The sequence below is a fragment of the Phaseolus vulgaris genome, chromosome 8 (assembly GCF_051622355.1).
Source record: "Phaseolus vulgaris cultivar YP4 chromosome 8, ASM5162235v1, whole genome shotgun sequence".
In the NCBI taxonomy this organism is placed as follows: domain Eukaryota; kingdom Viridiplantae; phylum Streptophyta; class Magnoliopsida; order Fabales; family Fabaceae; genus Phaseolus; species Phaseolus vulgaris.
In genome coordinates, this window is record NC_143505.1 from 42,140,122 (window position 1) to 42,156,027 (window position 15,906).

General features: G+C 37.9%; 1 protein-coding gene across 1 annotated transcript; it reads right to left on the reverse strand.

Moving 5' to 3' along the window:
* Positions 1–3,278: 3,278 nt before the first annotated feature.
* On the reverse strand, positions 3,279–4,487 carry LOC150025582 (uncharacterized). Its single transcript, XM_090294117.1, has one exon. The coding sequence runs from the start codon at positions 4,485–4,487 to the stop codon at positions 3,279–3,281; it is 1,209 nt and encodes a 402-aa protein (XP_090150243.1).
* Between the last annotated feature and the right edge of the window lie 11,419 nt (positions 4,488–15,906).

The following is a 15,906-nucleotide window of genomic DNA, read 5'->3' on the forward strand; positions in this document are numbered from 1 at the left end:
TTCTGGACAAAATCGGTACAGTCGCCTTGGACGGTCGGCCAATAGTATCCGGCTCGGACTACTTTGGCGGCCATTGTTCGCGCGCCTGAGTGAGTACCACAAATACCTTCGTGCAATTCCCGGACGACATAGGAGGCTTGATCGGGTGTCAAACATTTAAGGAGTGACCGGGTATAACCTCGGCGATAAAGGTCGTCGTCGATTAAGACGAAACGGGCGGCCTGCAGCTTCATTGTTTTTTCACATAGAGGACTACATGTACCATCAAGTAAATATTGCTTAATTGGGGTAATCCAAGTAGATTCCGCGTCAGTCGTTAGGCATTCCTATAGGTCGATGCTTGGGCGTACAAGCGTAACATGGATGACCGACCGATGTATTCCCTTACACTTCGTGGTTGCCAGCCGGGACAAGGCGTCTGCGCGAGTATTGTGATCGCGTCGAACGTGTTGCATGGAAATTTCCGAAAATGTGCTCATCAACTGTTTGACTAAGTGATAGTATCGCTGCAGAAAGCTTTCTCGGACTTCATATTCGTCATTAAGCTGACCGATGACTAGCCTGGAATCACTTTTACAAATTAACTTAGTGATTTCCAATTCTTGAGCGAGGCGTAGACCGGCTAAAATGGCTTCATATTCGACCTGGTTGTTTGAAGTTTTGAAGTCGAATTTTAGGGCTTGCTCGATAACAATCTCGCCGGGTCCTTCCAGAACGACTCCAGCGCCGCACGACCTCTCGTTGGAGGAGCCGTCCACGTATAAAATCCACGATGAGTGTTCAGTCCCGGCCGAGGAAGGAGTGAATTCGGCTGCAAAATCAGCAAGAGCTTGCGACTTGATGGCTCCTCGTGATTGGTACTGAATATGGAATTTGGATAGTTCGATCGTCCATCTGATCATTCATCCGGCTAAATCGGGTTTAGTGAGAATCTTTACAATAGGGTAATTTGTCCGAACAATAATACGATGATTTTGAAAATACATACGCATTCGTCGGGCGGTAATGATGAGAGCCATAGCCACCTTTTCGATCATTTGGTATCGGATCTCGGCGCCATGGAGGGCGCGACTAACGAAATAAACTGGACGTTCCTCACAATTGATTTCTTGTACCAAGACTGAACTAACGGCTTCGTTTGAAACGGCGAGGTAGACTATAATTGGCTCTCGGGCGTCCGGTTTCTGGATGACCGGTGGGGAGGATAGAAAGGTTTTCAATTGGAGGAAGATTTCCTCACATTCGGCCGACCACTCAAAGCGAGATGCTTTTTTCAAGAATTGGACGATGGGTCTCGTTCGTTCTGCAAGTTTAGGAACAAATCTGGACAAGGCGGTGAGCCGACCGATGAGTCTTTGAATTTCTTTAATGGAGTTGGGGCTTCTAATTTCGGAAATAGCTTTACATTTCTCAGGGTTAGCTTCTATGCCTCTATGGGTAAGCATAAAACCTAAGAACTTTCCTCCCTCGAAGCCGAACGCACATTTGCCAGGATTGAGTCGCATCTGGTGCTGGCGGAGAGCTTGAAAAACTTCTTTTAGGTCAGCAACTTGTTGCTTACATGAGTCGGACTTTACAACAATGTCATCGACATAGACTTCAACATTCTGACCGATCATGTCGCGGAAAACGTGGTCCATTAGTCTTTGATAAGTGGCCCCAGCGTTCTTGAGTCCGAAGGGCATAACTTCATAATAGAAATTATCGAAATCAGTCATAAAGGCCGTCTTCTTTCGGTCGGCCGGATGTATTTGAATTTGATTATAACCTGAATAGGCATCAAGGAAGCTGAGGACGTGATGTCCGACCGCCCCATCAACGAGACGATCGATGGTAGGCAAAGGATAAGAGTCTTTTGGGCATGCCTTATTGAGGTCCGTGTAGTCAACGCACATTCGCCATTTTCCATTTGCTTTCTTTACCATAACTACATTGGCTAGCCATGTAGTGTAATGGGCTTTTCGAAAGAATCCGGCTTGTAATAACTTATCAGCTTCGGCACGTGCGGCTTGGCGTCGTTCGTCCCCTAAATTTCTTTTCTTCTGAGCTATTGGTCTAGCTTCTTTATATAATGATAGTCGGTGGGTAATGACCTTCGGGTCTACGCCAAGCATGTCAGCGGCTGTCCATGCGAACATGTCGGCAGTTTTAGCAAGCGTTGTGTCGATGGCCATTCGATCGTACGGCTTTAGTGAGGTGCCAATATGTGTAACGTGGCGATCATCGCGAAGTGGGAATGGATGCAAGTCTTCTCCTGCTTCCATGCGGGGGTCGTCCATACGAGGGTCGAGATCAACAAGGGCTATCATCTGACAACGGGACATGCGTCGTCCGGAATGTCGAGTTGGGGATCTTCCTCGTTTTTGTGGGAGTCGGTCGTCCGGATTGGTCGTGTAGAGTCGCCGAGTTGGCTCACTTTTCAAACTCGCAACATAACATTCTCTAGCGATTTTTTGATCGACATGGATTGTTGCAATGTCGTCATTTGCCGAAGGGAATTTCATGGCTAAGTGTGGGGTGGAAACAATGGCTTTTAATCTGTTGATGGACGGTCGGCCGAGCAGGATGTTGTAGGAAGTCTGGGCGTTAACCAGAAGATATCGTACGTTTATTGTTTTATGGAGACCGTCTTCCTCACCAAAGGTTGTATACAAGTCTATATACCCCTTAGTGTCGACCCGTTCACCTGAGAACCCTACAATTTGTTCGTTATAGGGTTGAATGTCTGCTTCTGGGATGCGCATTTTCTTGAAGATTTCCTAGTATAATATATCGACCGAGCTACCCTGGTCTACCAAAGTCTTGGCAATTGCGAACTTGTCAATTTCCACAGTGATTACCATAGGGTCGTCCTGGGCTGGATCTATGGCTGTGAAGTCGTCGTCAGTGAAAGTGATCGGAGGTATGTGTGGGCGTCTTCTCGTAGTAGCATGAGCGGACTGAATGTCCCGAAGATGTTTCTTTCGGGCGGAATTTGAGCACCCGCCACCGGCACAGCCTCCGGCTATGTAATTTGCTTCGTGGTTTGGTTCGCCCAAGGTAACGGGTCCAGCAATCATATTGATGACTTCGCAGACTCGTTGACGAGGGCTGGCGTTTCGGTCGGGACTTGTGCTACGAGCGCGTGTACACCGAACGGGGCTTTCACTGCGTTTTCGCGAAGCCTGGCTATGGTCAGTTCGGCGTTTGTAATTGTTACGGTATGACCAGTCGTCACCACGGGATGGACGATCAGTACTTCGTGGTGGGGATCTTGAATTCTTTATCTTCTTGACGAACTACCGCAAATGGCCAGCCTGGATGAGCTCTTCGATTTTGTCCTTCAACGCTTGACATCCTTCGGTCGTGTGGCCGAAATTTCGATGGTACTGACAATGCTTAGCAGTATCTGCATTCGGTGGTGTTTGATATTGTTTTAGTGTCGGAATTAGATCCGTTTGTAGTGCTTCATCTAGGGCTCGTCCCCTCGGAACAGTTAAAGGGGTGTAACTGTTAAACCTGGGGATTCGGCCTCCTCTGTTCCGGTCGGACCTTGGAGTGGTTCGGACAATCAGTTCGGTCTCGACTTCTCTTTCTTTGCTCGGGGTTTGATCTTTGAGGACTCCGAATCTGACGGCTTTGAACCGTTGGTGATAGTCAATGTGTTCCTCGATTTGCATGAATTTGGTTGCTCGAGTTCGAAGATCTTCCATGTCTTGAGGCGGCTTTTTTATGAGACTTTCTGTAAAACGGCTCGGCCGGATGGCCGAAACCAAATGGTGTAATTCGACTTCCTGTTTGAGCCCTCGGATATTCATACATGCCTTGTTGAATCTATCTAAAAAGGTTCTGAGAGATTCACCTTTCTCTTGTTGTACCGCTAGGAGAGACATAGAGGACATGTGATGTGGTCGGCTGGTGGCATATTGAGTAGAGAATTTTGCGGCTAAGACGTCGAAGTCGTCAATGGAATTCGGAGGCAGCTCTGTGAACCAAGTAAGAGGTTCTCCCTGAAGCGACGTGGGGAATAATTTGCACCACACATTGTTATCTGTGGTATAAAAAGTCATTTGCGTCTTGTAAACATTTAAATGCTCGTCTGGGTCGGTCGAGCCGTCATAGAGTTTAATGGCGAGACCTCTCCACTTGTCAGGAAGTGGTGTGGTGATGATTTCGTCTGTAAAAGGATGACCCCTTTTACTTAACTTTCTTTCGACTATTTCAGTTCTGGAAGCAGGATTGGCGTCGGCCGGTGTAGGTATGCGAGAGGCGGTTCGGTCAGCCATATGGGATTGGCCTTCTCGTTCGGGATTATCAACCTGTCGCTGGAGTTGTGCATTCTGCTCTCTCAATAAGGCAATTTCTTCCTCTTGACGGCGTCTATCCTCTTCGTGTTGACGACGGTCTTCAATCCCCTTTTGCCGCAGTTCCTCCATCTGAGTTTGGAGGGTTTGAATCATAGTCATTTGTTCTGCCATAGCATCGTTGTTGTTCCTTGTTGCAACCATTATAGCTTTAAAAATTGAAATTTTGCCTCGGCCCCACGATGGGCGCCAATTGTACCTGTATGGAGAGATGGGGCCCAGGCACGGTCGGTTGACGTAGTATAATTGCTGACGTGTCGATCTTCTTCTCCTTCGGTCAGTCGTTCCTTCTTAATGTCTCCTTCGGTCGGACGGGGGAGGGTACTTGCGAAGGCACTCCGACGCTCAAGTAAGTATGAGATTCCAAGTGTGATTTAGTAAGTGAATGAAAACGTACCTTTCTCTGCCTTGAGCATAGTATTTATAGGATTGCCTAATGGGCTTTCTATCCCTTGGGCTCAGGGTGGTTATGGATAGGTCATGCCAGTCGTGCTCCGGAATACCCGGGGAACATATCTTCTTTAAACGCGTATTCCTTATTCTTCGGAGGTGTATCTTAACCACCTTAGTTTGTCACATAAATGCCCTTACATTTATTATGCATTCGGTCGGTCGGCCACGTGCGTTCGTCCGGTGCCTACCGGTACATAAAGTATTACACCAAAATAATTATTGGTGTAAAATTGTTAATCTAAAAGACAGTTTTCAATCAAATACACAAACACTTAATAAAATGAAATAAATCACGCAAAAATTTAATATATGTTCAACATCAAACTTTTAGAATTAAGATAGAGAATCATCTCAATTCAATTACGAGTGTGCACTTACTTTATCAAGATATTTTCATTTTTAATACTAAAATTTTCATTTATAACAATTATGTTTTTAATTTAGACTTCAACAATTATCTATAAGCAGAAGAAACACAATGAACCCATTACCCTTATGTCATCCTAAGAATGAAATGAACTGCTCTGATACCAAAATGTAACATCCCTAAATTTTTACCCATATATATATATATATATATATATATATATATATATATATATATATATATATATATATTAAAATAAAAGTAAAACAAACACTATCTACTTAACATATGAATATAAAACAAATATCCCTCTTCATAGGTGATCCTGCCTGTTGACCGGAACGCTGGAAACTGCCTCGTCAAAGGATCGACGTGCGCACCGCTTCGAACCTCCGTTCCTCTTCGAGATCCACCTCAAGAACCTGCAAAGAAACAGAGCGGCGCCGCTGCGGCCGATCGCACTCCAACGCTCAAGTCAGTGACGGTATCACCAAATACTAAGAGAACAAGAACCGTGCAAATCCTCTCTCACAGTCAGCTCTACAACTCGCAAGCGTAAAGAGTATAAACTGAACATGCGTACCTCAGAAAGTTTGTTGAGAACTCTTATATACCTGGTTGTTTTCTCTCTCCTGGCAGTTACAGACCTGGACACGTGGCTCGCATCCAGTCGTACACGTGCCATCATCTGGAGCCTCCTTGACTTGGCGCTGCTTCTACTCTCATTTTGGCTAAGTTACTTATGCATGGTACTGCCCATTGCATAGCTAACTTGGGAGTGCGATCTCTACTGGAACTGGCGAGTTAGGGGCCTTCATACACCTTCCCTGTGGTCTCGCCGGCCGCCTTCATAATCTGCTTCTCCTTCATCTTTGGCGATGTGCTTGCTCTGGCGATCTCCGATGATTAGGTCGCCCGAAACTACATCTGGCGACTTTATCTTTAACCTGGTGATCGCCGATTCTGGTAAGCTGGAGATCGGAACACGCCAATTTAACAACTGGCGACTACACGAGCCCCCCGACTTCCTTCCCTCTTGCCAACCTGGCGCCTTGCCAACACGCCTATACTGTAGCAGGGTGCCACGTCATCACTCCCGACCACCAGGGCGGTACAATAGGGATTTTAATATATACATCAACAGTTTTTAAAACAAACATAGCATTCAAATTAAAACTATCACATCCTCCAGTTGCTCACTTAGGAGCTCTATTACCTGTAATCTCATCTTCTCCCGTGTACAACACGATCATCATAGATAAAGAAACAAACACAAACAAATAACAGGGTAAGCTAGCTATAACAAAAAATTTTATATAATTTAAATTTCAAATTAATACATAAAATTCATAAATTCTCATACAATTTCTCAAACATTTCACATAACCATGAAGTGTCTATCAACAATTTCAATATTCATCTTTCTCATGTCAGTCATCGACTGACTCACAACCCATGGACACTTGACTCTACTTTCGGAAGACTCGTGCGTTGAATTAGACTCAGAGATCTGCACCTGTCATTCTATCTCACTGTGAAATCCACACAGCTATGCGCATAAATAATCTCAATATCATCTCTTTCCTAGTATGATAGGGTTAATTCATATAACATGTCAAGTTAATTATCTTTCAAACAACTTACCCATTCAAATGAACCTCCTTCGACTCTCACCACCTGAATAACTTCATCTATATGATTTCATTATCTAAGGAGAGTAGGATATCTCCTTCTAGACGAATCCCTAGTCAATGCACATCCTAAACAATCTTAACACGGTATTTTCTTTCCTGAAAATACCATGTCTTGATTAAAATTCATATTCTGACTCTCACAATATCCAAATCACACAACAATTTATTCACTAATCATATAAATATTTTAAACTTTTCTAAACAATTCAATTATATCTAAAAATTCACTTAAACACATAATAAAGTTCCAAATATATGCTTTCTAAATCAATCATCATCTAAAATCAAACAACCACTTCTCATCAAACATCTCATTTAAGTAATTCAACAAAATATTCACAAACAATTCAACTCATTTATATTATCATTCAAACATTTTAAATTTTCAAACACAAACAATTTCAACAACTTATTCATCTTAAAATCAATATAAAATATTCATAATTAACCATTTCAATCAATATATTACTTTAGTCTTCAAAAGAGACAATCCTGCAAGCAGAAATTTGAATTGGTGACCATGTCACTCCCACATCCAAATATTCTAACCTAGGGTTCTATATAAAATATAAAAACTAGTTTCCCTTACCATAACTTGATCAGATGCTCACTAAAAGCTCCAACCCACCAAAAGCTTAAGGATAACCTAACCTGCACCACAAAGTCCTGATCACAAATCTAACTATATCACTAGGACCCTGATCTAACATAGACTAATTCTGAAGATAAAAACCTCACATGCAAACTTAAACTAAAAGGCACCCTAACCAGATCAAAACTAACTCAAAGGAAAATGAGCAAAAAATTAACTTACTCTATCTAAGATTCTGATCGGGCAATCTCGTAGAGTTCACTGCCAGGAGTCCAATGGCAGACTCCGATCGTCAAACTGATGAGCGAGGAGATCAGAATCTTAGAGAGAAGGGAGAGAAAAAGGAAAAGGGGAACAAAAATGAACTTACTCTATCAAAGATTCTGATCGGGCAGTCTTGTAGATCTCGCTACCAGGAGTCTAATGGTGGACTCCGATCGTCAAACAGATGAGCGAGGAGGTCAGAATCTTAGAGAGGAATGAGAGGAAAGGAAAAGGAAACTTCTAGAGAGATGGTGGTTCTTTTAAAATGAAACCTGAATAACTAATTTTCTATTTATATAACTTTTTCACTTTAATAATAAAATATTCATGTGTCATTTTAATTGTACCATTTCTACTCTAAGACTATTTTTCTCGGTCCTTACACAATTGGCCAAGCAACTATCTAAACATCAAGATAAAAAATTTATGGCAAAACATAGGTAAACCCTAAAGAATAATGCAATGTCATAGAACCTCGAGGTATGGAGATGGAGAAACAAAACTCCAACCATCTGATCATAGAGGATGAGGTTTTATGTGAGAAAAAAATTTTAAAAAATAAAAAATAAAATATTTAAAGAAGTGAGAGAGACAAGAAATGGCCATAATGAGAAGGCACAACCCCTACCAAGAAAGGAGAAGGATCATGGGAGCTTCGCAATCCTAATGACTGTAGAAACCTTCAAGTACACAATGCATTACTTGATTTATGGGCTAGTATCAATCTATTAGCCCTCTTTCTCATAAAGAAATTGGGAAAGATGACCTTGAAGCCCACTAGCATGACATATTTTAATTTACCTTGTTTGTTGTAAAGACTTCACCTTTAACTATTTCATTTGGTGTTGACTCTAAATACTTTATATAAATTTTTCCTCCATATTGCTCAACATACCAACCTCATCAAATACTTTACTCTAATATTGATCATCAATTTCTGTCAAACATAATCACTATTACAAATTTTAAACACACAAACATTTGTCTCATTATTACAATATTTAACTCTAATATTGAATACATATTTGAAATTTCCAATTCGACAATATAAAACGAACAATATGTATTTAAAATTGTGTAATCTAGAATACATATTTTATGTTCTATATTGTGTAATTTGAAACTATTACAACTTTTATCTGTTAGAATTGATGGTTTAAACAAGAGGGAGGTGAATTGTTTATAAAATATTTTCGCAAATACTTTCTTCAGAATGAATCCTTAACAAACAACTCAGATAAGCATTTCAGAAAGTCAATCAAACAATCTAACAGAAACAGTTATCAGAAATTCAATTGGTTAAAATCACGATTTAATCGGTTGTTTATAGCAGCGAAATATCAAACAGTTTGAGAGTTTGAGAGAAAGAGAGATTTACACACAGAGATTATATTGGTTCACTCAACCTGAGCTACATCCAGTCCTCAATCAAACCACTGAGTATTTCACTATGTAACTGATCTTGCAGGGGATTTGAACGTCGAAGGATTCGCCACGTCAAACTCTATTTTTCACCTTCTCAACCGCGACAAGTGCAAGAACGCTCCAAGCACTCCACAAGAACTCCAAGCAAACCTGCGAAACACACCAAACGGCGCCTCTAGCAGCCGATTCCACTCCGACGCTCAAGTCAGCCTTGCAAAACCACCAAAGAACTAAGAATCTCTGCGAGACTCGTGTGCACTTTGTATGTGTGTAAACTAGTAACTTGCAAGAATGAATCTTACCTCCCCTCTGCATGAGCGTGGAATGCCCTTTATATACTCTGTTGCGCGCCTAAGTTATCCGTGCATGAAGTAACTTAGCGCGTTTCTTCAACTAGGTGGTTCGTGCAACCTCAGTGCGAGTACCAAGTGTGGCTTGGCTAAGCGCACGCACCAGGCATCACCTACTGTGTGAACGATCACCTCTGCTTTGCACCATGCACGTTATGGGTTAGGGGAGCACCAATCACCGATTGGCCTACCAGCTCTCTTAGGCCACTCTCGTGCACGTCACTACAAAGCACATAGCTTCTCCTTTCTCTGATACTCTGCCACACAAGGCTCGTGTGCAACGCTCTCGTTGGGAATCACCCTTCGTTTCCAGCTTAACTGCGCGTAACACGAAAACCCGACGATCATCGCTCGCCCAGATGACCGATCGGTTCCCCTTCCAGGCGCTTATCTAGGCGGTGATCGCGCATCCTCTTTGACCACCCCCTGACGACCGATCACCCCCACTGGGTGACTTTCTCAATGACTCATCTGCTTCCCTGGCCCACGTGTTCCACTAAGAACGGTCCACGTGGCTATTTGTTGCTGATGTCACCGGCTACCGATGACCGACCGGATTAGTAACCAATCACAAATTACAAACAACACACCACAACAAGGTGACTTTGAATCCCACAAAGCCTACTCACCCCCTTTGCACACACAACACCTCAAGCCAGAATCACACTGACTTTACATGATTTTACATACACGTTTACAATATCAAAATTCAATTACAAGAAACTAAGTAAGGGTAGAAAACACCTGGAATTACATTCAACCAGAAGCCTTAAGATCAGTTCTTGAATCACAACAAAGCTCAAAAGCAATCTTGCTAAACTTGGAAAACTTCTTTCACAAACAGATTGTAATCTCTCTTTTTTATCTCAAATCAAAGTGTAAAACTTCTCTCTAAAACATTTGAAAGAAGGTTATATTTATAACCTTTGAAAAGCTATCGTTTAAGGCAGATTTGAACAATTGAATCAGTTAAAACAGGTTTTCAAAATACTGTTATGAAAAATCTCATTTAACCGGTTGAAACCACGATTTAACCGGTTGAATGGTTTCAGCAGTTACACAACTGATTCAAAAAACAGTTTCAAAACTTCATTGTCAGCTAAGTGACAAATAACCGATTATCTCGACACTATAATCGATTGTTTTTCCCTTTGCATGGAAAAACACTTAGTTCTTTAAAACAGATTGAAACAAGCTTTGTGTAGGAATCAAGGACTGATCTTTCAAAGATTCTAAACCCCTTTCCTAAACTTAAACCTATAAAGCAGCACAGCTTCAGGTTTCATGAGAATTTGATACATCAAAGTTTCTCATCTTCAATATTATCTCCAATATTTAATACATATTTGATATTTTGGATTGAGGAATATAAAAGTAAAATAATCCAAAAGATTTATGAATTTTAAAATTTGAAAAAAGAAAACAAAAAAACAGTAAAACTCGTTGCAATTCAAAAATCATAATAAAAAGCAATACTTACTAGAAGAGATACTTAGCTTCAAATTCAAGTAGCCTCGTTCTACAACAATATTTTTTACCAAATAAATCTCAAACCAACAACAATACAAAAATAGAGATCAAGGACACAAAAATGGAATTTAGGAGCTTCTTCAAAAACATACAAATCAATAAGAACAAAGTATGTATTTTAAAAGTGTAAGAGTGCAGGAAGAAAATATAGGGTAAAGGAAGCAATTGCCTTGTATTCCTCTACCCTTATGACTGCTTCTTCTTGCACCCCCATGTCTTCATCAGACACTTTCATAAATTTCAAAATTCCATAATTATCCTTCAGTAAAATGTTAAAAACATTCACATTGACAGTGGAGGTGTGGATGGCATTGGGTATTTCGGTTTGAGTAATTTGGTGCATTTATGGATTACATAATATAAACACACTTGTTTGTATAATATGCTTATGAGTTATGTAATCCGAAAGGTTTTTTTTTATGAAAAATTACCTTATGGATTGCCCAATCTGGAAGGTTTTTGTTTAATGGAAAAATACCTTATGGATTACCCCATTCATAAGGTTTTTTGTTTTATGGAAAAATACCTTATGGATTACCCAATCCATAAGATTTTTGTTTTATGGAAAATTACCTTATGAATTATCCAATTTAAAAGGTTTTTCTTTAATGGAAAAATACCTTTGGATTACCAAATCTTGGAGGTTTTTCGTTTTATGAAAAATTACCTTATGGATTAACCAATCCGAAAGGGATTTTTAATGGAAAACTACCTTTTGTATTAACCAATCTGAAAGGTTAATAGTATAGTCCATTTTTTTTAATGACATGATTCTTTAGATTTTAATGACATTTTTTCATTCATCAATCGTATGCAAGATTCACATATGTCGAACTACGTCTCTTTCAAACAATTCAAGTTCAGGTACAAAATTCACTAAGTTTTCCATATTGAATATCATATCTACTTCATGAGATTTTCTGAAAACAATTCAACCTCCATGTCCATACTTCAACAATCATTATTAAAATATAATTAACATTTTATTATGATATCAAGAATGTCATTAAAATCCAAAGAATTATGTCATTTAAAAAATGGATTGTACTATTAGCCTTCCAGATTGGTTAGTGCATAAGGTATTTTTTCATAAAAAAAAACCTTCCACATTGGGTAATCCATAAGATATTTTTTCATAAAAAAAAAAAAAACCTTCCAGATTGAGTAATCTATAAGATAATTTTCCAAAAAAAAAAAAAACCTTCCAAATTGGATAATCCATAAGATATTTTTCCATTAAAAAAAACCTTCCAGATTGAGAAATCCGTAAGGTAATTTTTTATAAAACAAAATCTTTCAGATTGCATAATGGATAAACATATTATACAAACAAGTACCTTTGTATTATGGAATCCAGAAATACACCGGATTACCCAAGCCGGAATACCCAATGCCACCACACCTCCACCGTCAATGTGAATGCTTTTAACTTTTTATTAATGAGTCATTATGGAATTTTAAAATTTATGGGGTGTCTGAAGAAGACATGGGGGTGCAGGAAAGAGCAGCCTACCCTTACATGATAATGGGCCAAAAATCGACAAGGCTTTTATAGATTTAGCAATGTTTTACAATTAACATAGGAACTTTTACTTTTTGTACTGTTCGCTTGATTTTGTTTGTAGTTGTTATATAAAAATATCGTTGACTGGAACTAGTTTCGTGTAATATAACTAACTTTTAATAAACTATGAAAATCATTTCCTATTATGTAATGTTTTGTATTACAGAAATGATTGTCGAAAAAAGATTAAATTTAAGAAACTAATTTATGTAAAATCTTCGAAAAAGTAGGTGTAAGGGTAAGAGAAAAGAGGAATCTTGTGAGAATGTAAAAAAAAGTAGGAGGTGTAGAGAGTGAAATCCTAGGAGTGTGAATAGCACGAGCCCTTTCGCTACATGTTAAATCCATATTAGCAATGGACCAAAAATGCCATTAAGTGGCCTGTGGAAGTTGTGTTGGTGCGTGCCTAGAATATTAATCTTTATCTTTTTTAGTCTCTAAAATTTTGAAATTCTTCAATTAATTTTTAGGCTTAGTTATAATTTGGCTTCTATTCTTTCTCAAAATTTTAATCTCTTAATTTTTAACAATTCTTAATTTTGATGGTGAATTTTAATTATCTATAATTTTATAACCTTTTAGTTCAATTATCGTAGTTTTTATTACATATTTAGATTAGGAAAAAATACATGATATTTATGATTTTTTTACATGATTGAAAAAAGTAATAGATACATAGACGACTTATTACTAAATTTAATTTGATACTGATTCAATATATTTCTTACAAATTGAAAATGGAATAAAAGTTATGGATAATTAAACTTAAGATATCAAAATTACATAAAAAGTAAAACCAAAATTAGAACATATTTTAGAAAAGTTATTCTGGTAAACGTATTTCACGTATATAATATGTTTTGGAAAGTTTATCGTAAAAAATTTGTTTCTAAAATATATTTCACAACTTCTGAAAATATATTTTGCAAATATTTCGAGAAAAAGTAATTTAAAAATCATTTTTAAAAAAGATAAAACACTTTTTTCTAAAATAGATGGGGAGCATAGGAAAAATTATTGGGGTGAAGTCCATGTATTTCATACCTCAAAAGATTGAAAGGGGTCCTAGTATTCGTTTTTTTTTCATTGTGTTTTCACTTTGTTTATAAACATTTTTTTTCTCCATCACTATTCAACTTGAAAATGTAAATAATTAATGAGTACTTTTGAGTTGAGAGATTTTCCGTATTTTAGATGAGATTCTAACTCTCCCTAAATTAATTAACTAATTATATATATATATATATATATAATATAATCTATTTTAATATTTATAATTGTAGTTGAATTTGGTAAATATTTAATTCTCACAATTTGAAAGGTTTTAAAAACAATTTCTGTAGTCATTTATTAATGAAGTGACATATATCTTAATATGGAAGTAGAAATGTGTTCATACATGTCATTTCTTAACAACAGTTAATGTGACATTATTAAATATATGTCACTTTATAAAAAAAAAACTTTATATAGTGTTATTATATTTACTAATGAGTTGACGTATAGCTAAATATTGATGTTGATATGTCACTTCTTAGCTTTAATGAAAACATATGTCATTTCTTTATAATTATTAAATGTGACAAAATTAAATGTATCCCATTTTTTAAAAAAGATTAACTTTATAAAGGTTTAAACTATAAAAAGAATACTTGTTTAACATTTTCAAAATGCTTATAATGATTAAAACTATAAGAAAAATTCTTTTTAAGAATAAAATCAAACTTAACAATATTAAAAATTGAAAGCGTATTTGAATATTTTTATTGGCCATGAATAAAGATGAAAATATGTTAAATTGATTTTTTTTATTCCAGTTAAATCATTCTTTTTAAATGGTCAAATTTAAAGCTTGAGTAAGTTAGAAATTTGAACTTGACCTATGACCCTGTTCATAATTTTGTTTATCAAATTTCTCTTTAAATAATTGATATGATATTTAATATACTCGTGTTGAAAATAGTAAAGTAAAATTGTAACAATAAAATACTTTGATATCATAAAAATGAATTAAAATTGAAAAATAAAATATTTCATAACGAAATCCGAAAGTCATTATTCGGTAAATGTTAGAGATGTTGGGAATGAACTATTGTTGGAGATCCCACATCGACTAGAGATAAGGACATTTCATAATATATAAATGGGTGCAAACCTCACCCCATTGAGCCGGTTTTATGGGGTTGAGTTAGGCTTAAAGTCCACTTCGTAATATGGTATCAGAGCCATTTCGAGCCTATCCTAGCGAGTGTTTGTTGGGCCTATCGTGCCACCCGCTATCGAGCCGCTATCGGACCACCCAAAATATATAGTCCCATGCACGAGCTTCTATCTATCACTCTCAGAGTGAGGGGGGTGTGTTGGAGATCCCACATCGACTAGAGATGAGAGCCTTTCATAGTATATAAGTGGGTGCAAACCTCAACCCTATGAGCCGGTTTTATGGGGTTGAGTTAGGCTTAAAGTCCACTTTCTGTAATATGGTATCAGAGCCATTTCGAGCCTATCCTAGCGAGTGTTTGAGTTGGGCCTATCATGCCACCCGCTATCGGGCCGCTATCGGACCACCCAAAATATATAGTCCCACGCACGAGTTGGCAGTCTCGGCGTGAGGGGGGTGTGTTGGAGATCCCACATCGACTAGAGATTAGAGCCTTTCATTGTATATAAGTGGGTGCAAACCTCAATCCTATGAGCCGGTTTTATGGGTTGAGTTAGGCTTAAAGTCCACTTTCTTAACATGGTATCAGAGCCATTTCGAGCCTATCCTAGCGAGTGTTTGTGTTGGGCCTATCGTGCCACCCGCTATCGGACCACCCATAATATATAGTCCCATGCACGAGCTTCTATCTATCACTCTCGACATGAAGGGGGTGTGTTGGAGATCCCACATCAACTAGAGATAAGGACATTTCATAATATATATAAATGGGTGCAAACCTCACCCCATTGAGCCGGTTTTATGGGGTTGAGTTAGGCTTAAAGTCCACTTCGTAATAACTATATTAAATGTGTAATTTGATTCCTCTACTGATAAAAATATAATTTTTAAAGTAGATATAAAGTTTAAATAATTTTTATATTTTCAAAATATTTTTTATTTCATTTTAAGTGTAATATTTCTATTTTTATCTATATTTGCTAATATATTATGCATGCAATATCTAATTAACATATAAACATATACTACTTTTTTATATTCGTATCTCAGAAAGATATTTCTCTTCATAGGAATTTAATATATACACAAAAGTCTACACAAAAGTCTACAAAAAAAACATTCAAAAATAAAACATTTATTTCTATGGTTGCTCATTAAGGAGT